This window comes from Phycodurus eques, chromosome 4 (genome assembly GCF_024500275.1).
Source record: "Phycodurus eques isolate BA_2022a chromosome 4, UOR_Pequ_1.1, whole genome shotgun sequence".
NCBI lineage: Eukaryota > Metazoa > Chordata > Actinopteri > Syngnathiformes > Syngnathidae > Phycodurus > Phycodurus eques.
The window spans coordinates 19,311,255-19,333,531 of record NC_084528.1 but is presented as its reverse complement, the minus strand read 5'-3'; the positions used below and the strand labels follow the sequence as shown (position 1 = coordinate 19,333,531).

General features: G+C 43.4%; 1 protein-coding gene across 1 annotated transcript in view; it reads left to right on the top strand.

The window, feature by feature from the left end:
* Positions 1-21,587, top strand: part of clcn1b (chloride channel, voltage-sensitive 1b) — a 47,323-nt gene extending 25,736 nt beyond the window's left edge. The window contains exons 9-25 of the mRNA XM_061675466.1: positions 3,591-3,669; positions 5,171-5,296; positions 7,212-7,296; positions 7,379-7,480; positions 8,934-9,018; positions 10,199-10,354; positions 11,257-11,326; positions 11,452-11,562; positions 12,559-12,772; positions 12,846-12,979; positions 14,307-14,488; positions 14,563-14,644; positions 15,636-15,718; positions 15,787-15,831; positions 15,956-16,060; positions 19,374-19,460; positions 21,189-21,587. Of these exons, the coding sequence (XP_061531450.1) occupies positions 3,591-3,669; positions 5,171-5,296; positions 7,212-7,296; positions 7,379-7,480; positions 8,934-9,018; positions 10,199-10,354; positions 11,257-11,326; positions 11,452-11,562; positions 12,559-12,772; positions 12,846-12,979; positions 14,307-14,488; positions 14,563-14,644; positions 15,636-15,718; positions 15,787-15,831; positions 15,956-16,060; positions 19,374-19,460; positions 21,189-21,587 (2,145 nt within the window). The remainder of the gene's footprint in view (positions 1-3,590; positions 3,670-5,170; positions 5,297-7,211; positions 7,297-7,378; positions 7,481-8,933; positions 9,019-10,198; positions 10,355-11,256; positions 11,327-11,451; positions 11,563-12,558; positions 12,773-12,845; positions 12,980-14,306; positions 14,489-14,562; positions 14,645-15,635; positions 15,719-15,786; positions 15,832-15,955; positions 16,061-19,373; positions 19,461-21,188) is intronic.
* The last annotated feature ends 690 nt before the right edge of the window (positions 21,588-22,277 follow it).

Genomic DNA, 22,277 nt, shown 5'->3' with positions numbered 1-22,277 from the left:
TAAGCGGTACGGAAAATGGATGGATGGATGGACATTTTGCTGCTCCTTCTAGTGTGCATGGCTTGGCCACTTGATGGCAGTATAATAGAAACGACGAAGACACATGAAGAAGAGTTTCACAGCTGTCTTTGTAAGCTGCAGCACTTTCTGTCATTTTCACAAAGGATAAAGAATATATGCCTGTGAGTATTGTTATATATCTGTCTGTATGCGTTTATCTACCATTTATGTTCAAATATTTGTTTCTTAAAGGGTTATAACACCGTAACACTATGGCATTTTGCATTGTTTGTTAGCATGAGGCTAAACGGACTGTCGTAGGACAAAGCTATGTGATTGTTTCAAATACACATGCAATTCTCTTTGCTTTCTGTTTAGTTTGACAGTAAAGTTCAACTGGGAGTGGAAATTCAACAGCTTGAAAATTCCTTTTGCGAACGATTGGTCACTATTAGCTAAACCGCTGCTTGTTGTGAAGTGAGATGAGTGGCGTTGACTTCCGCGATACATCTGAAATTGACAGCTCGGGTCTAAAAAAAAACTTGTAAGTGGTGTCACCCGTATCTCAAGGCACAACTGTATTAGATTTTAGCTTGTAAATGTAGGAAAAAGTACAAAGAGAAAATGGGAAGTGTTTTCCTCTCCCATCTGTCCTTCCCAGCCTGCTCGAGCCTTTCCATGCTATTGTTTTGGCTCTCCCCTCCACCGCCGCCCAACCCCCATCCCTGCCCTGGACCCATGCCCGCCCTAGCTAGCACCTCGTCTGTGTTTGTGTCTCATAGTATTAATACTGCGATGGTAATGTCTGGCAGTTGTAATAATATTGACCTCTCATATCCTTACCCCCTACCCCCCCCTTGTCCCCACCCCTGTGGTCTTTCTTTACTCCCTTCCTCCATCACCTCTCATTCATCCCAACTGCTCTGCTTCCTCCCCTTGCTTCCCCACTCCCTGCTGACCTTTGAACCTCAGAATGGCACCCATAATCAGGACCTGTTGGTGTGTGCGTGTGCTGTGGGAGTGGCCACTTGTTTCGCTGCTCCAGTGGGAGGCAAGACCTCAGACATCAAAATGAATGACTTAGTTACTACTCCATATTGGTCATCTGTCGTATATTTGATCCCATGCTGAAGTTTTAGTTGAGAAGACCGATACAGACGTCAGCAAGTCTGCGTGTGAGTGTCTGGGCGTGAGCTATGGCAGACAGCAGCTTTCTGCGTGAGTGTGATCACTGTGTTTTGGTAATACAGTAAGTCAGTGTCCCCTGCTATATCGCGGTTCACTGTCCGCGCCACTATGTTTTTTGTAAGCAATCGTTTTGTTAAGGGGTTTTAGAGGATACAGTGGACCCCCTCGTTTGGAATTCAGGAGTTCTCCACTTGACGGATTTGTTTTTGAAACCTATCCTCTATTATTCGTGTAAAATCTCGCCTTTACATTTTATTTATTTTTTTGCAATTCACAATTTTTTTTGCCCATTGAATATTGTCGACGGTATGTTTGTAAGCATCTGAAATACTATGAGCCTCTTCCTAAGTGTTTTGGGATCATAGTTTGTGTTATATTTATGGTTTAAACTATTAATATAAGCAGTTAAAATCACTTTTTGGGCAGGGTCAGTTATTTGCATCTCAGTCCCTAACCCTCGAATAGCAGGGTCCACTGTACATACTTACTTTAATACCCTAACATGTGGGAAAGGAGAGCCACAGTCAACGTTGCACTTTTCAGCCGTTTATTGAACACCGGCAGAAGAGTAAGACATAGTGAGCACACTAATGCGGGAGCTGCTTTTGGCTACAGCTAAGCCCCAGAACCTCACAAGTAGACTCGCAGACACCCACCACCAGGCCCTGCCTCTTTAAGGGACATTCATGCACACAGGCACATCAATATGTACAGTCCTTTCTATGCATTTTATGCTTGTAATTAGTTTTTTTAAGTGTTCAAATACGTTTACAGTATGTTACAAAGTGTGTTTTAATATATTTAAATATATTTAAAGCGTCCGGGATGGGTAAAACTATCGACAGCAATTGGAGGGGCAAATACCGTTAATTGACACATGATGACATTGTAACCTTGGTAATCCGGGCCCTGGATGTCTGCTAGCAACCACAGTGATGTTCACTTGCTTTCTGTATAAGCACATGATGTGACGAAAGTCTTTGGACACACCTCTTAATCTATTTTCGGTCAATCAACGCTTATAAGTGTCAATTCTGCATCTTACCGAGATATTTTGAACAATTGTATGCCGCCAATCTTTTTGTCCATCTCCTTGGAGACAGAAGCTGTCACTTCCTGTAGGTGTAATGACAAGGTGTCCCAATACTTTTGCCCAAATACTCTAAGCAGGGGTGTCAATCGTGTGGCCTGAACTGGCCCATCAGGTGGTCCAATCCGACCCGTTGGGATAGAGAACACATTAACTGCAAATTTTCAACAAAAATAACTGTTGTTGCTCATTTTCTCCACCGGAGGGTGCACTTACGACCACTTAAATGACCACTTACCACTTAAATGACTGACTGCAATTGGCTGCTACTCAGGATTTGATGCTTGTTATGAATGCACTTGTGAAACTCAAAGGTATCAAGTTTCAGGCGCAAAGTAAGCCTACTTCACATAAAATGCTGTGCCACCTTTGCACTGTGAAGAATACAGTTCTGTGAAAATGAAACCTTGCAGTGGAAATATTTTAAGACATTGGATATTGCATAATATCAGCCAACAGCTTCAGTTCAAAAGAGGTTGGTTGGGTGGAACCCTTTTATGTTATTTTCATCCACTGCCACAACTTGTATGTATTTTTATGTGTACATTTAAAAGGGAGGCAGATAACGGAATCCACTTTCTGAATAGTTCCCACTTTAGTTTGTATGGTGTGATGCGTCAGTGGAGGTTGTCAAGATTTCTGGATGGATTGAGGCATTTATGAACATTTAAAATGATTTGATTTCTTAAGTTGTTTTGTTAATGGTACATTAGTTCCACTTTGTAAGTTGCTCATCTAAATGAAGAAACTAATTCATTATACTGTTGAAATTGCAATCGTTTTTGTTAAGAAATTTCACATTGCTCATATAATTTGCAACATTAGCAACAAGATAATAATCAATACATGTGAATATTTTCTAAAAGTACTTGTATTTATTCACACCAAAATAATGGAAACAATTTTTAATAGTCATTATTTACAGCTTATTAGGTTACGAATATACTGGTCCAGCCTGCTTGCGATCAAATTGGGGTGTACAGTATGTGGCCCCTGAACTAAAATGGCTTTGACACCCCTTCTTAGTGTCTACTTATTGTACTGTAGTTTTTTTCTTCCGAGATGCATGCGCACCCTCGCTCTTATTACACCCTTGCTGGTTTGTGATGTTTCCTCACCCCTTTATTACTACCGCTTGTAAAAATCCATTGAGCATTATTTATTCACTTGATCCAATTTTGCTTCCCCACTGTCACATCATCACCCTGTGTGCTCCACCACCACCCTCCTCCCATCCTGTTTTTCTGTCCTTCTGTCCTCATCCCCCCTATCAACCACCCCCTCCCCACCCTTCTGTTGTCTGCGTCAGTAGAACCCTTACGGTTACACAGATATTCTGACTGTTGGCTGTGCCGTCGGGGTGGGATGCTGTTTCGGCACTCCACTGGGAGGTACTGTACAACTATGCACTGCTCACTATGTCCCCACTGTCCAAACACACATGCACACACACACACCTACACACTCACACGCACACTGCTATCAAAACTCTTTTTACTGCTCTTTTTACAATGGATCTAATTTTGGGCGACTCATTGTGTGATCGCATGCTCATCATCTTAATGACACTTTGCTGCTTCACTGGCACTTGAATAATTAGTGCTGAGAAATGAAAAGGGTGGGAAATTGTAATCGCTCTTGATTTTGATGCGATTCTCCAACCTTCACTGTGGTCCCTGCAGTTTATGCAGGAGAATCAGACTGAGTCAACAGATTTCCAGTCAATGAGACTGAGCGTTAGAAATCTTATTTGTCAAACTTGGACTGTTATCTGCTTCAGGCAAACTGAAAGATCCATCCTTTCCTCCAGCCCACTGAGCATTTGCATTGTCAAGAGTCCTGAAATAGTTGTTGCATTATTTTACATTTTTTCCCCCTAAAATGTATTACTTAAAAAAATAATTTATCACATGAAATAATTGCTTAAATTATTTGTTTCTAAATAATATAGTTAAATTATTTGTAAAAGAAACATATTTTCATATTGATTCACATTTGTTATTTAATTTATTAAATATTTGGTTAATTTATTCATTGTAAATAATAAAAAAAATATTAGGAAACTAAACTATTTTAGGTATGCATTTAAGTTTAGTTTACTAAAAGGTTACCAATATAAAGAATAACTTATAGTTCATATTTTTTTTACTGAGTAATTTACTAAATATTTGGTAAATGTATTCATTGTAAATAAGAAAACAAAAATTTGTAAACTAAATTATTTTATTTTTTATTTCATTGAATAATTGTTTAATTTATTTATTGTCATACATTTTATTTATTATATACAATAACTGATGATTTTTTCTTATAATCAGTCTGTCCCCAGCACATTCCATGACCTAAGTAAACATAATATGTACTATAATGTTCTTATGCACAGCAGGCACCTGCATTTGGTCTGGAATTCCTAGTTAAGACAGTTAGTCTAAATTATACAGTACGTGAGTCATCATGCAGTTATTAGTTTTCAATCAGCTGAGAAGGATGTAAGTCATGAACTTGTGCGTGAGTTTGTGTATTTGAAATGCACATCAGGCACCTGCATTTGGTCTGGAATTCTTATTTAACAGTTTGTCTTAATTATACAGTAAGTGAGTCATAATGCAACTATTAGTTTTCAATTAGCTGAGAAGGATGCGAGTCATGAAAGTGTGAGTGAGTTTGTGTATTTAAGAGCGCACTCATCTATGTTTCGTGGCCCTCCTCTTGTGTATGATTAGACCCTCAGCTTGAAGTATCCCTCAGCATATTTTAACTCATTTCACTCCCTCTCATCGCCGTCTCCCTCGCTGACCACTTCTTCTCTCATGTTTCCTCTCTAATCCTCCTCTGCTCCTCTTCTTCCTCCTCTGTCCCTCTCTCTCTCTTTCTCTCCTCCGCTGCCACCAGGGGTGTTGTTCAGTATTGAGGTCACGTCTACGTACTTTGCAGTGAGGAATTACTGGCGGGGATATTTTGCCGCCACGTTCAGCGCCTTCATATTCAGGGTGCTCTCTGTATGGAACAAGGATGCTGGTGAGACGCAGCTCACAGACGCACGCACACACACACACCACACACACACGCACACGCACACACACACACACACACACACACACTCACTGAAAATACTGCAGTGCTGGCATTTTATGGAAAGGTGGCCAGTTGTGACAGCAAAATCCTTTGTCTTTTTTCCCCCTCAAGTATGAATGGAGAAGCTGCATGTTTGTCCAAACGTGGGGACATGTTGGGAGATTTGTCTGATATATTAACAATGGTAGCAAAAGTAATCACTCTGCTGCGAACCGCTCCAGTGAGAGTTCGAGATCACGGCTTGATGAAGCCAACAGGGCCACATCATCTGCAAAAAGGAGAGATGGAATACTGATGCCACCAAACCGGACTCCCTCTACGCCATGGTTGTGCCTAGAAATTCTGTCCATAAAAGTTATGAACAAAGGGCAGCCTTGGCGGAGTTCAACCCTCACCGGAAACTAATCCGACTTATTACGAGCATTGCGGACCAAACTCTGACACTGGTCATACAGGGACCGAACAGCCCGTGTAAGGGGGTTCGGTACCCCATACTCCCGAAGCACCCCCCACAGGACTCCTGGAGGGACATGGTCGAACGCCTTGCACCCTCGAGGACCCTGCCAAGGGTATAGAGCTGGTCGCCTGTTCCACGCCCAGGACGAAAACCACAATGCTCTTCCTGAATCTGAGATTTGACTTCCCGATGGACCCTCCTCTCCAGCACCCCTGAATAGACATTACCAGGGAGGCTGAGGAGTGTGATCCCCCTGTAGTTGGAACACACACTCTGCTCCCCCTTCTTAAAAAGGGGGACCACCACCCCAGTCTGCCAATCCAGAGGGACTGTCCCCGATGTCCACGCGATGTTGGAGAGGCGTGTCAACCAGGACAGCCCCTACAACAGCCAGAGCCTTTAGGAACTCTGGGCAAATGCCCATGCCCAACTTTTTGCCTGAGTGACCACCAAATCTGCATTCCACTTGGGCAGCCGGTACCCATCAGCAAAAAATGCCTGATAGGACACCTTCTTCAGCTTGACGGCATCCCTCACCTTTGGTGTCCACCAACGGGTTCGGGGGTTGCCGCCACGACAGGCACCGTCCACCTTACGGCCACAGCTCCGGTCGTCCGCCTCAGCAATGGAGGGGCGGAACACGGTCTACTCGGACTCAATGTCCCCCTCCTCCCCCGGAACGTGAGCGACGTTCTGTCAGAGGTGGGAGTTGAAACTTCTTCTGACAGGGGAGTCTGCCAGACGTTCCCAGCAGACCCTCACAACACGTTTTGGCATCTTCCCCCACCATCGGAGCCAACTCACCACCATGTGGTGATCAGTTGACAGCTCCGCCCCTCTCTTCACCCGAGTGTCCAAGACATGCAGCCGCAAGTCCGATGACACGACCACAAAGTCAGAATCAATTAAAGTATTATTATTATTATGAATTAAAAAAATATTTTGTCAAATAATTGGTAATTAATTCAAATTAAATTATTTATATTGTATAAAGTAAAATAAAATACAAAAATGAGCATGAATTATGATTTTACTATTAAAAAAACTATTTTATTTTTTGCATTCATTTAATATTTTTCCTAACATTGGTAAATTAAAATGTCCTTATTTAATTTTGTATTAATGTATCTCATTATATATTTATTATTGTAAATACCTACATTAAATTAATAACTTAAACAAGTTTGAATTTTTTAAAAATCTATTTCATTAAATAATTAATATTATATAATTAATGAATATTTCACATTATAGCATTCCTAAAATGACATGAAAATATAACCCAGACAGGTTGTTATTAGCCAAGGAATGCAATCAACGCAATGTGATTTGGTTTAGGTAACCAATTAGTAGTCCAGACTGTTCACAATTGTTTTATTTTGTGTTTTTTCTCTCCGACAGTCACAATCACTGCTCTCTTCAAAACCAACTTCCGCATGGATTTCCCCTTCGACCTGCAGGAGCTGCCAGCATTTGCAATAATTGGGTAAAGTGTATGTGCGTGTGCGTATGTGCGTGTACATAATTAAATTAAAATGTATCTGAGTGACTGGGGTCTTGGGTTTCAGGATCTCATGCGGGTTCCTGGGGGCGTTCTTTGTCTACTTGAACAGACAGGTGGTTCTGTTTATGAGAAGACCCACGGCGCTCACACGCTTTCTGACCAAGCAGTGAGTCCACAAGCACACAAACGCGTACACACACACACACACAGACAGATACACACACACTCACACACACATAAACATTACATCAGACTGTTAAGTTGCATAATACATTGGAACCCCTAACACATGGCAGAGTGAAGCTATCCAAACTTTTCTCAGGAACTGATTTGCTCGTCCGGAAGGTCGACACACGCAAAATACATTCATAATGAACTGCAAACAGACCACCACGGATGGCTGATGTAAAGTTGGATTGGGAGACCACAGATCTGTGCCGTGAAGTGGGCACTGCTCCTCCCCCTGATCGTTCATGGGCGCGTGAATGATTTTAATAATAATGCTGATTGTATAATAAGGGTTGAACAACCACTTGGTGCCACGGTAGACGACTGGTTAGAGCGTCTACCTCACAGTTCTGAGTTCTGGGGTTCAATCCCCGGGCCCGCCTGTGTGGAGTTTGCATGTTCTCCCTGTGCCTGCGTGGGTTTTCTCCGGGCACTCCGGTTTCCACATCCCAAAAACATGCATTGTAGGTTACATGACAACTCTAAATTGCCGTAGGTGTAAATGTGAGTGTGAATGGTTGTTTGTTTGTATGTGCCCTGCGATTGGCTGGCAACCAGTTCAGGGTGTACCCCGCCTCCTGCCCAATGTTAGCTGGGATAGGCCCCTAGGGAGGAGAAGCGGCTCAGAAAATGGATGGATGGATGAACAACCACTGATTTTTTTTTTTTTAGTCGACTATCATGTGATGAAAGTTGAGTCGAAGTCAATTAATCAATGGCGTGACTGATATTTTTTGTTTGGCCTCATGGGCAGGTTTCATGGATAGAATTTCTTTGATGGATTGGTGTAGTAATAAATAAAAACAATCAAAAAATACAAATCACCTTCACACTGAATGCAGTTGTTGTAACGAGTTAGCCAGACTAGTCTTGTGCTCCATAGCGTAGCATATCGTAAGATGGTACAGCTTAGCCAGAGCCAAAAAGCAAATGATATGCAGAGTCCATGCTTTGATTCACACTGAACTGAGGTCTGCAGCAGGTTCTGCTACTGTCTGATACAAATTCTATTTTGTAGTACCGAATAGTTGAATGCCTCTCTTGAACATCTGCTGACATAAATCTAGTTATCACAGCTCTTGTCCATGAGCTCATCAGTCTCATCAGAAAGCAAGAGAGATTCAACAACCTTTTGGCAAGTTACTCACTCAATGTCTGCCCCTCAGGGGGCCAACAATCTGGAAACACTCATCGCCAACATTAGAGAGGCTGGCAGAACAGAGTTGATCAGTGTGTGTTTGTCACTTTAATACAATGTTGTTGTTTTACCCAGTATCCAAAACAATTTGTATTTGTGTGTGTGTGTGTGTGTGTGTGTGTGTGTGCGTGCGTGCGTGCGTGTGTGCATTTGTGCGCGCGCATGCGTGTCTGCCTGCGGTCTGTGTGTCCAGTCGGTTGATCTATCCAGGCGCAGTCACGCTGATCATCGCCACCTTCACGTTTCCTCCTGGATTTGGACAGTTTATGGCTGGCGAGGTGAGAAGAACTGTCGCATGCTGTATTTCTTCTACTATGGGTCGCCTCTAGTTGAAGGGGCGACCCCTAGTTACAGTAAACCAGCGTTTATTGTGAGGGGATTCAGACCCATTCTCGGTTGGTAAAAATCCATGATATGGAGAGGGCGTAAAAAACATTTAAATGTAGTTTTACCCCTCGGTGTGCTTAAAAGACATTTCAACCATTTCCCCGACCATGTTCATAACTCACACTCAAATCTTAAAATCATCTTTCACCATTGAAATTAATGGAAATGCCATTAATCCGTTCCAGCCCACATAAAATACCAGAAAAAATCGTTATATTTTTTAAATAAAATTGTACACTATATTATTCATCCATCCATTTTCTGAGCCGCTTCTCCTCACTAGGGTCGCGGGTGTGCTGGAGCCTATCCCAGCTGTCATCGGGCAGGAGGCGGGGTACACCCTGAACTGGTTGCCAGCCAATCCCAGGGCACATAGAAACAAACAACCATTCGCACTCACAGTCATGCCTATGGGCAATTTAGAGTCTCCAATTAATGCACTATAGTGTTGTATTTAGAAAAAACATTGCACAGCTCCTTCTTGTCCGTGTGCCTCGGCCACCAGGGGGAAGTATATTACAGACATACGGATATATAAAAAGAAGACGGTCACAACCGCTCAGTAAGCTGCAGTAATATTAGTCGTTTCTCATAATGGATAATGAAAGTATGCCTGTGAGTATTGTTATATTGTCTGTCTAAATATGTTTCTGCAACATTTGTGTTCAAATATCCATTGCTTAAAGGTTTATACGTAACTACGGTGACATTGATGCTATTTTCGTTAGCCTGTCTAAGGCAGACCAGTGTGTACCGCACCTCTTGGCCGAAGTCAGCTGGGATAGGCTCCAGCTCACCCGTAACCCTAATGAGGACAAGCGCTATAGAAAATGGATGGATGGATGAATTCATTTTGTAGTTGAAGCACAATGTAGAATTACATAATTTTTTCCTTTTGTCATTCCCTTTGCCAAGTTTGGCTGGGGGTGACAAGAGCAATGATAAAGTGCACTGCTCCTCTGCATTTTGATTTTATTTTAACCTTTCTGTGAGATGAGTTTTGGAGTTTTACAAGCTCCTGTCTTCGCCCGCACCCACTATACACCCCCTCCCCCACCCCGTCTGTGGCAGCTCATGCCCAGAGAGTGCATCAACTCCCTGTTCGACAACTTCACCTGGACCAAAATCGCAGCATCCTCCCCTCCGCCTGGCCTGGGCCGCTCGGCCGTGTGGCTTCACCCTCAGGTCAGCGTCTTCGTCATCCTCCTCCTCTTCCTTGTCATGAAGGTGAGCGTTTCCTGTGCTACACTCACAGGCCACAATATTAAGTACACTTGCACAATAAAAATATGAATATCTGAGTACAACTGCACCAAGGCAAACAAAATTAGATAAGCTTCATTTTATTCAGATTTATTGATCAAAATTTAAAACCTTTTCAAAGGGATGTAGTTTTTTCTCTCAGCTTTGGCAAAGCTTCATAGCCTGTGCAACAATCAACTGATTTTCCTTTTTGCCTTTGTCTCTAAATCTGTGTTCAGGTTGCTGTATTTTTATAGAATCTCCTCGAAAATGCACGTATAACATATAACATAACAATGTTTGTCTGTGCACAAACATTGTAATGCAGTGGTCCCCAACCACCGGGCTGCAAACCGTTTTTTTTTTCTGTCTGTATGTTTTTGTATTAATTAGCGGAATGGGTGATGCCCCGTCCATGATTCGCTTTTACTAGTGTAAAGGGGAATGTATATTATTGATAGTTATATACTGTTAAATGATATACTGATGAATTCTAATCTACCCGACGTGCAGAGCATTAAACTGTATAACTAATACAATCATAGTTGTATTGCACATTGAAACTTGAAGGAAATGAGAGATGTTGAAATAGTATGTAAATGTGCTAATCATATAGTCATGTTCTGCAGTTGTATTTGAACAATGGGTGGAAATTTAGGGGCATAAATATGGATCAGAATACAAACATTGATTAGTACGTATATTAATATGCATAATGATCTCTGAACTGTTTGAATTTGTGATGCAGCTCTTGTACTGGCTTCCATTTGATTGTGCAAGTGCAAGTGTACCTCTTCAAGTGCGGCAGAGTGCGTGTGTTCACGATAGTGAGGAAAAACCTCTGGGATTGCTCTCCATCCTTCCCTGATCCTGTTTTTGTGTCGCAGTTCTGGATGTCAGCGGTTTCCACCACCATGCCCATCCCCTCGGGCGCCTTCATGCCAGTGTTCATATTAGGTAAGAGGATTTATTTTTTATTTTTTATTTTTGTTTTTTGGGAGTAATACAAGCACAGTTACAGCTTGCTGACTCAGCAGCTTTTTGGTTTTGTCTTCACCAGCGTGCCTTATCTCGCTCTCTAGGAGCCGCTTTTGGTCGCCTCGTAGGGGAGCTCATGGCCACTCTGTTCCCCAATGGAATCTTATTTGACGGGATTGTGTATCGCATCCTGCCGGGAGGCTACGCCGTCATCGGTCAGTCTCGGGCTTCCCCATTTTCCTTTGCGCTTGACCTTCAGGTGGAAAATGAAATATGGCATCCGATGGTTTACTGTGACCCCTTTATAAAGCCAATCACAAAATACCATTATAGGAGTGGATTACAAGACATTTTTTATTAGTTTTTTTTTTTTAAACGTTCTCCCCAATAAATTTGTCTAAATGACATAAGAAACAGTATAATGAAATAAAAAAAATATTTATGAATTAATTAAACATTGCCTTGATTCTTGTAACACTTCTACAGGGCACAAAATCGAGATTTAAATCCTAGACATACTGGTGCACATTCAAATGTTATATATATTACATTACATTACATTGCAGTACCATACCTTACAACATATTGTATTGTAATATAGTACACATTTTTTCATAACATTTTTTGTTAGACCTTATAGTCAGTTGTGACTTAATTGTGAATGTCTTTTATTTCAGTGAGAATATTTACTTTGCAAAACCCAATACAGTAAAACTGTACATTTTAAAGCCACTTGTGAAGTGGATGGATTATTTCAGAAAAGGAGAAGTGCTCACAGACTAAATATGAAAAAAAACAAAAGCTGTGTGTGTCATAATTAATAACAATGATAATACAGATCAGGTCCCAACCGATATGGATTTTTCTAGGCCGATGCAGATGCCGATATTTGGCAGAATAAAACTCTGATAAACAATTAATTAGCCGATTAAACTTAACTTTAAAAAATATTTAATGAATAAAATAACCTATTTTTTGATTCCACTTTCAACAATAAAGATATGAATTACAGACAGAAAATTTGAATTTTGTACTATACATTGTCCTTCAGTATTTGTCTAACTTTACACCAGAGAGAAAAATCGAAAAAAACGGCCATTTTTTTTCGATTTGAAAGGCGTTAATATCGGTCAATTAAATCGGCCAGCTGATTAATCGACCAGGCCCTAATACAGATGCATGAGAGCAAAATATTCTGCACACCCTGCCAGGCGCGGCCGCCATGACTGGTGCTGTCACTCACACGGTTTCTACGGCGGTGATCTGCTTCGAGCTGACGGGTCAGATCTCCCACATCCTGCCCATGATGGTGGCGGTCATTCTGGCTAACATGGTGGCCCAGGGTCTGCAGCCTTCGCTCTACGACTCTATCATCCAGGTGAAGAAGCTGCCGTACTTGCCTGAGCTGGCCCTTGGGCACATCAGGTAAAGCGGACACCCAAAAGTTATGAGCCTAGAATGATTGTTGTGTTTAATGGTGTTCATCGTATTCCTTCAGCAAGTACAACATCTTTGTGGAGGACATCATGGTGCGCAAGGTGAAGTTCTTGTCATCTCGCTCCACCTATCGGGAACTTAATCATTTGCTGGAGACCACGACACTGAAAACCATCCCCCTTGTCGACTCCAAAGGTTAGGGAAGTTAAATCATTACGGTAATAAAGCTAATGTTGCTTTTCATTGCCCAAATAGGTTACTATGCTGGGAGATATGAATAATGGCAGTGCAGTAAAGAATTGTAATACAGTTTTCTAGCACTAAATACAGTTCATCGTTCGCGCCCACGCTTTAATAAGTTTTTCGAGTGATTGGTGAGTTATGGGTTTTATATCTGTTTGACGTATCATAGGGTTTTTAACAGTAACTTACTGACAACACTGTTGCCAATAAATTACTGTAAATTTGAATAACATAAACTTACTGAAAACAGTGTCAAGTTGGTGTTTATATTCATTGTGGTGCTGATGAGTTACACAAGGCAAATAGGAGCTCTTTTGGCTTGCAGAAGTAGACCAGGCAACGCTTATCTTAACTTCACTTGGCATACAGCAGAACTGACCGGGTTGTCACTCTATTGGACACAACCCACAGTCAATGTTTCATGAAAAAAAAAGTGCATCATACATGTCACTCAAGAGTTAAATAAGACACATTCAACAAACTACGGGTAACATAAACACACATGATCAATGTTAGGTTAATCCTTATCATTCATGAACATTAAGGATTAACGTCTTCATTACAGCAACAGTCAAACATTTTATGGCGCACACAGCTTCTCAACTATGCTGCATGCAAAATGCAATAACTCTCTATGTGATGTCAACCAAAATCCCATGATGCAGTGGAAACTGTAGTTAATTACTGTAAATCCTGTTTAAAGTATTTTACTGTAAGGTATGTAGTAAATACAGTATAGGGTTTCCTATTTTTACCCTGGCATTTCCACTGGGATTTTAAAATTGTCCTAGATAGAATTTTCTTAGGCACCACGGTGGACTATTGGCACATCTGCCTGACAGTTCTGGGGTTGTGGTTTCAATCTCAGTTTTGACCACACGGCTTAATTGTGGCATGTTCACCCCAAGATAGTGTGGGTTTTCTTATTCACGTCTTCACAAAACACGCATTTTAGGTTGATTGCAGACTTGAAAATGTCCATAGGTGTGAATGCGAGTGTGAATGACATATGTGTATATGTGCTCTGTCCTCTGCTCTGTAACTTGCATTCCAGTTTTTAAATTCCACCTTCCTGCATATCCTGACTCTTCAGTCACTCTGTACGCAGTCATTGGGCACTCTGTGTGTAAGTCATTGTATTAATACATGCAGTAAGGCTGATCCCATTTTATGGGCCACAAGCATCTGTACAGCATAGCCTAAATGTAAAGAATATAGATGAAATACTCATTGTACACCTCGTGCCTAACTATTCCATTCATGCCTGCATCACCAAAAGAATCCATGATTCTTCTGGGCTCCATCGAGAGGATGGAGCTCCAAGCCGCCATCGACTGGTGGGTCTCGCCAGCCAGGCGGGTCTTTGAGAGAGGTCAGAGTTCACCGGGCCTAGTCTCCAAAATCAGCTGGGAGTCGTTCACCTTCGTGGACGAGGAGGGCGGCGACGAAGGCGCACACAAGGTGAGGACAATGGAGACTGCTCACGACGGTGCCGTGCGATGCATATGGAATATGATCGTTTGTTTTATTATCAGAGTGCACCAGTGTTGGACGAATGTAATGGGCCCATCCCGTCCCCCAAACCTCAGGAGCCATCCAGCAATCACACAAGCTCAGGTAAAGCAAAGTACAATTTTTAACATCTTTCCTTGCATGTGTCGACCTCAATTTTCACCTGTTTATTGTATTTATGGCAATTTGCTTCTCCCTTGATAATCCCGGTTCAATTAAAAAAATTTAAAAAAATAATAATAATGCAGTACAATACCGCATATTCAGGGTTCAGCAGCTGCAGATTCACCTATTTGTGGATTTTATTTTGTTACATTTATATTTATTTGTTTATTCAGTTATTTATTTGTTTGTTTGTTTATTATTTTCGTTGCAGCATGCAGGTTAGATGTGCAGTGTTCATGGAAATAAGCCCATGGGCTTTATTATGTTTATATTTATCCTCAGTAATGATATGTCAGAAAGTGACATTATGCTCTTTTTTGTGTTATCACCAAATAAAATCAATCAATCAATCAATTACTTGGTGTATAGCAAAGAGTTGCCGACTTTTTTGTATTTCCCCAAATATCGAGTTCATTCGCTTTTGGCCATGTGTCTCGATGTGCAGTTGGCCTTATAGTGTGTGGTGTCCTCAAGATGACCAACACAACATACTACACACATAACCAACAATCACGAGTCTCCGCTCCCAAATTAGATGCCTATTGTAGTACCAAGACAGACCTGTGAGGGGCAGCATGGTGCCACAGGGTATGCAGACTGCCCAAAAATACAATGTAGAAGAAAGAGTAGTAGTAGAAGGCTAAATAGTAGAATCTGGGCTAACTAATAGCCTGTCTGGTAACTACCTTGCGGTTGCAAACTGTTCTCATTGTTATTTTATTGTGGTTAATGACTTGGGAAGCCTACAATTGGGTGCTCAAATGTGGCCTGATTCTCGGTATATGTGTAAACTGCCAAACATTTCATTCATTAAAACTCATTCTCTGCCATTGATGGATTTAGAAGTCAAATATCCATGTTAACGGCGAGGGCTGGCAGTGAATGAGTTTTAAAATGATACTTCTTCGCAACCATACATTCTTGTCTTCAGATAAGCGCAAAGCACCATGTGTTAGGAGGACCCTTCAGAGATTCTTCTCGTCATCCTCGTCGACTGAACAGACTGACACGCAGGTACGCCACCACCTCGCCATTTAGTGTTCAAGAAGTCTTACATTGGTTGTACCTTTTTGTCCCTCCAGGACACAGCTCCCCCTACATTGACTGACACCATGTCCCCAGAGGAGGTACTGTACTGCAACCCTCTAGCATTATTAGCTAACGAGCCTAGTGAGGATAAGCGGAACCAAAGATGAATGAATGAAAAAAGTTGCCATTCGATAAATGCAGCAGTGTGATTGGCCTATGCAGATCAAAGCCTGGGAGGAGACAGAAATGGATAAGCCAATGGATATGGAGCAGATTCGCATTGACCCCTCCCCCTTCCAGTTGGTGGAAAGAACGTCTTTGCACAAGGTGAGCAACAGCATGAGAAAATAAAAAAATACAGTGGTACCTTCACCTAGGAGTGAGTTTTTTTAATAATGAGCCCATCGCTTGGTAAATTTTTGGCTTTGTGTTGTGAGCCAAAATTAAAGTTATGAGCAAGTTTTAGATAGCCCTCCGCTCAAGTGAAGTGGGAAAAAAAATTTAGATCAACAGTCGCCGATGCACTTTCATTGAACGGGACAAACGGTCAAACACACAAATACAAAATGAGCACACTCGCAAGAAGCTACAGTAAGATGAAACTTGCGATCAGAAGCTAAGAAGAAGTTTAGCCTGCCGTGTCCCAGACGTCACTCATTAGGCCGCGCCCCATAAAGGCACACATCCAACACTACAGCTGTTAATTGTAATATTTATGCTATAATATAATACGATAAATGCATCGGATGTGATTAAATTATTAAATTTTAAATTTATTATTACTGCATTTCTATTATTGTTTTGAGTGAACATTTGTGAAATAATTTTACAATATTATTTAGTTTTTTATTATTATTTGAGTTTATTCTTTTTAAAGAAAAATATTTTGGTAGTAATTTTCAGCATTCATGCATTGTCGAAACGTATGATAAACATCCATCCATCCATCTATCCATTTTCTACCGCTTATCTGAGGTCGGGTCACGGGGGCAGTAGCTTTAGCAGGGACGCCCAGACTTCCCTCTCCCCAGCCACTTCATCCAGGTCTTCCGGGGGCATCCCTAGGCGTTCCCAGGCCAGCCGAAAGACGTAGTCTCTCCAGCGTGTCCTGGGTCGTCCCCGGGGACTCCTCCCGATGGGAGGTGCCCGGAAGACCTCACCAGGGAGCCGTCCGGGAGGCATCCGAATCAAATGCCCCAGCCACCTCATCTGGCTCTTCTCAATGTGGAGGAGCAGCGGCTCTACTCTGAGATCCTCCCAGATGACCGAGCTTCTCACCCTATCTCTAAGGGAGAGCCCGGACACCCTGCGGAGGAAACTCATTTCGGCTGCTTGTATCCGGGATCTTGTTCTTTCGATCACGACCCACACCGCTCGTGACCATAGGTGAGGGTAGTAAAGTAGATCGAGATAAACGCCTTTTGGCTTAGCTCCTTCTTTACCACAACGGACCGATACAAAGTCCGCATCACTGCAGACGCCGCACCTATCCGCCTGTCGATCTCCCGTTCCATTCTTCCCTCGCTCGTGAACAAGACACCAAGATACTTCAACTCCTCCACTTGGGGCAGGATCTCATCACCGACCTGGAGAGGGCACGCCACCCTTTTCCGACTGAGGAACATGGTCTCAGATTTGGAGATGCTGATTCTCATCCCAGCCGCTTCACACTCGGCTGTGAACTGCTCCAGTGAGAGTTGGAAGTCACGGCTTGATGAAGCCAACAGAACCACATCATCTGCAAAAAAAACAGAACCACATCATCTGCAAAAAGCAGAGATGCCATACTGAGGCCATCAAACCGGACCCCCTCTACGCCTCGGCTGCGCCTTTAAATTCTGTCCATAAAAGTTATGAACAGAATCGGTGACAAAGGGCAGCCTTGGCGGAGTCGACTTCCCGACGGACCCTCCTCTCCAGCACCCCTGAATAGACCTTACCAGGGAGGCTGAGGAATGTGATCCTCTTGTAGTTGGATCACACCCTCTGGTCCCCCTTCTTAAAAAGGGGGACCACCACCCCCAGTCTGCCAATCCAGAGGCACTGTCCCCGATGTCCACGCAATGTTGCAGAGCCGTGTCAACCAGGACAGCCCTACAACATCCAGAGCCTTGAGGAACTCCGGGCGAATCTCATCCACCCCCGGGACCTTGCCACCGAGGAGCTTTTTAACCACCTCGGTGACCTCAACCCCAGAGATAGGAGAGCCCGCTTCAGAGAACCCAGACTCTGCTTCCTCATGGGGAGGCGTGTCGGTGGAATTGAGGAAGTATTCTCCCCACCGACTCACAAGCCGAGTCGAGGTCAGCAGCGCCCCATCCCCACTATACGCAGTGTTGATGGTGCATTGCTTCCCCCTCCTGAGAGGCTGGATGGGGCACCAGAATTTACTCGAACCCGTCCGGAAGTCTTTCTCCATGGCCTCACCGAACTCCTCCCATACCCGATTTTTTGCTTCAGCGACCAGCAAAGCTGCATTCCGCTTGGCCAGCCGGTACCCATCAGCCGCCTCAGGAGTCCCACAGGCCAAAAAGGCCCGATAGGACTCCTTCTTCAGATTGACGTCATCCCTCACCGTTGGTGTCCACCAACGGGTTCGGGGATTGCCGCCACGACAGGCACGGACCACCTTACGGCCACAGCTCCGGTCGGCTGCCTCAGCAATGGAGGCGCAGAACATGGTCCACTCGGACTCGATGTCCCCCGCCTCCCCCGGAACATGAGCAAAGTTCTGTTGGAGGTGGGAGTTGAAACTCTTTCTGACAAGGGATTCTGCCAAACGTTCCCAGCAGACCCTCACAATAAAATAATCCGTGATGAGCACAGAAGTCAAATAACAGAACACCGCTCGGGTTCTGATCGGGGGGGCCGTTCCTCCCAATCACGCCCTTACAGGTCTCACTGTCATTGCCCACGAGAGCATTGAAGTCCCCCATCAGAACGATGGAGTCCCCAGCGGGAGCGCTCTCCAGCACCCCCTCTCAGGACTCCAAAAAGGGTGGGTACTCTGAACTGCTGTTTGATGCATAGGCACAAACAACAGTCAGGACCCGTCCCCCCACCCGAAGGCGGAGGGAGGCTACGCTCTCGTCCACCGGGGTGAACCCCAACGTACAGGCGCCGAGCCGGGGGGGGGCAATAAGTTTGCCCACACCTGCTCGGCACCTCTTACCGTGGGCAACTCCAGAGTGGAAGAGAGTCCAACCCCTCTCGAGAGGACTGGTACCAGAGCCCAAGCCGTGTGTGGAGGCGAGTCCGACTATATCTAGTCGGAACTTCTCGACCTCACACACCAGCTAGGCCTCCTTCCCTGCCAGAGTGGTGACATTCCACGTCCCTAGAGCCAGCTTCTGTTGCCGGGGATCGGATCGCTAAGCTCCCTGCCTTCGACGATGATTTTAGCAAACGGCTGCAATATAACAAAGAGTGAAGAATTTAAGGGGGTCTGAATACTTTCTGTGCCCACTGTATATATTATGTATTATGTGCCATATGACTTGTATGTAGCACATTGTAGCAATACATTGTTTGTAACTTCAGAGAGAGTGTTTAAGAGCAGCCACACGAGCAGAATGTTGTCACATTCCAATACATTTAACACTAACGGGATGGCTTCCTTCTCCTCTCTGTTGTTACTCAGACCCACACTCTGTTCTCTCTGCTGGGTCTTAGTCACGCCTACGTCACCAGTATTGGCAAGCTGGTGGGTGTGGTCGCACTCAAAGAGGTAAGAGTCCTTTTTTTCCCATGTTTTTGTCACTTCAGCTACAGTAAATGAGGATTTAGTTGTAACTGGACAGATTTCATAGTCGTACACATGATTATGCTTGTCTAAATGTATAGTAGGATCCATCAATATTGGGACATGGACACAATTGTGATCTTTGTTTGCTCTAAACACCACCACAATGGATTTCAAATGAAACGAAAAAATGAAAATGACTTGTCGCTTTAATTTGAGGGTATTTACATCCAAATCAGGCAAATAGTGTCGGAATTACAATAGTTTGTATCGATGGCGGCACGGTGGCCGACTGGTTAGAGCGTCAGCCTCACAGTTCTGAGGTGCAGGGTTCAATCCCCGTCCCCGCCTGTGTGGAGTTTGCATGTTCTCCCCGTGCCTGCGTGGGTTTTCTCCGGGCACTCCGGTTTCCTCCCACATCCCAAAAACATGCATTAATTGGAGACTCTAAATTGCCCGTAGGCATGACTGAGAGTGCGAATGGTTGTTTGTTTCTATGTGCCCTGCGATTGGCTGGCAACCAGTTCAGGGTGTACCCCGCCTCCTGCCCGATGACAGCTGGGATAGGCTCCAGCACACCAGCGACCCTAGTGAGGAGAAGCGGCTCAGAAAATGGATGGATGGATGTATCGATGCCTCCCACGTTTTAAGGGACCAAAAGTAATGGGGCAGATTAACAATCATAAAGCAAACTTTCCCTTTTTAATACTTGGTTGCTAATCCTTTGGAGTCAATTACCGCCTTAAGTCTGGACAGGCAGGTCAGGTGAATGACTTGGCCATTGCATAACATTCCACTTCTTTGCCTTAAAAAAAAACATCTTTGGTTGCATTCGCAGTAAGCTTGAGGTCATTGTCCATCTGCACTGTGACGCCCCATCCATTGTGTTCTGAAGCATTTGGCTGTTTATGAGCAGATAATATTGCCCAAAACACTTCATAATGCATCCTCCTGCTTTCGTCAGTAGTCACATCATCAATAAATACCAATTCCTTTGGCCGCCCTGTATGCTCACCTGGCCATGGAACAGCTGAGCAGCCAACTGTCCCATTGCTTTTGCTCCCTTAAAAAGTGGGAGGCTCCTATACAAACTGTTATAATTCCTTCACCGTTCACCTGACTTTGAGGTAAATACCGTCAAATTAAAGCTGAAAGTCTTGTGTTAATGTCCCAATATTTATGGACCTGACTGTATGAGATTTTAAAGCAGTACTTTTACATCATGTGAAACAGTCTAATAATTAGGGCTGCAACTATTACTGTATATGTTATTTTAATAATAAATTAACATTGATTATTTTTTCGATTAATTGATGAGTCGGATTTAAAAATAACATTTTATTTCCTTCCCAGAAAATGCAAAATCACAAATTGATTATGATTCAGGTTCAGGTCAAAGGTTTGGTCCGTAATATGTCGAAAAATAGGGGGGGGGGGGGAAATGATAATTGCTTTAAAAGTTTAAAAGTAAAAGCAGATGTTTTCAAATGTCTTATTTTCATGAAACACAAATATAATCAGTCTGCTTTCATGGAGGACTACAGAAATCTGAGAATCTTTACCATTGAGAGGCTGAAATTCTGAGAATTTGGACAAGTTAAAAAAGGTCTCTAAACAGTAAATTGACTATCAAAATAGTTGATTATTGTCAATTAATTGTAATTGTAATTGTTGCACCTCTGCTAACAACAATTTTTGTGGGTGTGGTCACAGTTACAGAAAGCCATCGAAGGCTCGACTCGCAGCGGCGTGAGGCTCCGTCCTCCGTTGGCCAGTTTCCGGGACGCCAGCAGGAAAGCCAAGAAGCACCAGCCGCCCTCGTCCGCCCCTTCCTCCCCCACGTGGGACAGAGACCTTTGGGACGAGGAGAGCAGGAGGGACAGCGAGCCGGCGAGGAAGGAGGATTCCCGAGGGGTGCCCGCCCGCGACGCCCCGTCCCCGGCCAGCGGCGGCGAATCGACCAGCACGCACGAGCCGGCGTCCCCGTCCACCTCCTCTCCCGCCTCGCTCTCGCCCGCTGACTCGCCGGGCTCGCCCGCAGCTGGCCCCGTCCTTACGCTGTCCTCACTGCAGGAGGAGCAGGAGAGCGAGGAGTCGGATGAGCCTATCTAGGAAGAATGAGTCGGGTCACAAACTTTGTGCTCTCAGCGAGCCGACTTTTTCTACTTTTTTTTTTCACTCTTCAACTCTCAGGTGCCTTCCTGTGTCTTTTACAAACTCGAAAGCCCTTTTTGACATCTATGTCCTTCTATAAGCGGCTCTACACTATGCAGATCTGCGTCAGTGTTTGCTTATTGTCGCCAAGAAGCTCGATGAAAGACTGTATGACAATGACAAACTATATGAATATAGACTTAATTACATCAACCTCGAGGTGGATTTAATGTTTACTGATTGAGATTAATTTAAATGTATGATTTGCCCTAAAATCGCCTATAATGCTCTTTAATTTTTAAAAATAATAAATGGGGAAACATTTATGACCAATTTATTTTATTTATTTATCAACACTTTTAAGAAAGGAGCATTGACTCTCAATTATTTTGTTGTTAAACAGTTTTACTCAAGAAATGGCTTGATATTTTGTTTAACCTTTCAAAATTAAATTAACAATCAGGTATTCTATATATTGCTTTTTTAAAGGACTGTCAGAATGTCTTACTGAATGTTCTGAACTCCAATTTCCATGCAAGAACAATACTGCCAGGAGGAGTTGTGCCACAGCGAAGGTCTGTGCGGATGTGGCGGACCTTTCTATTGCTGTTAGACTTCTTCAGACAGCAAACTAGTTGAGAGTGAATC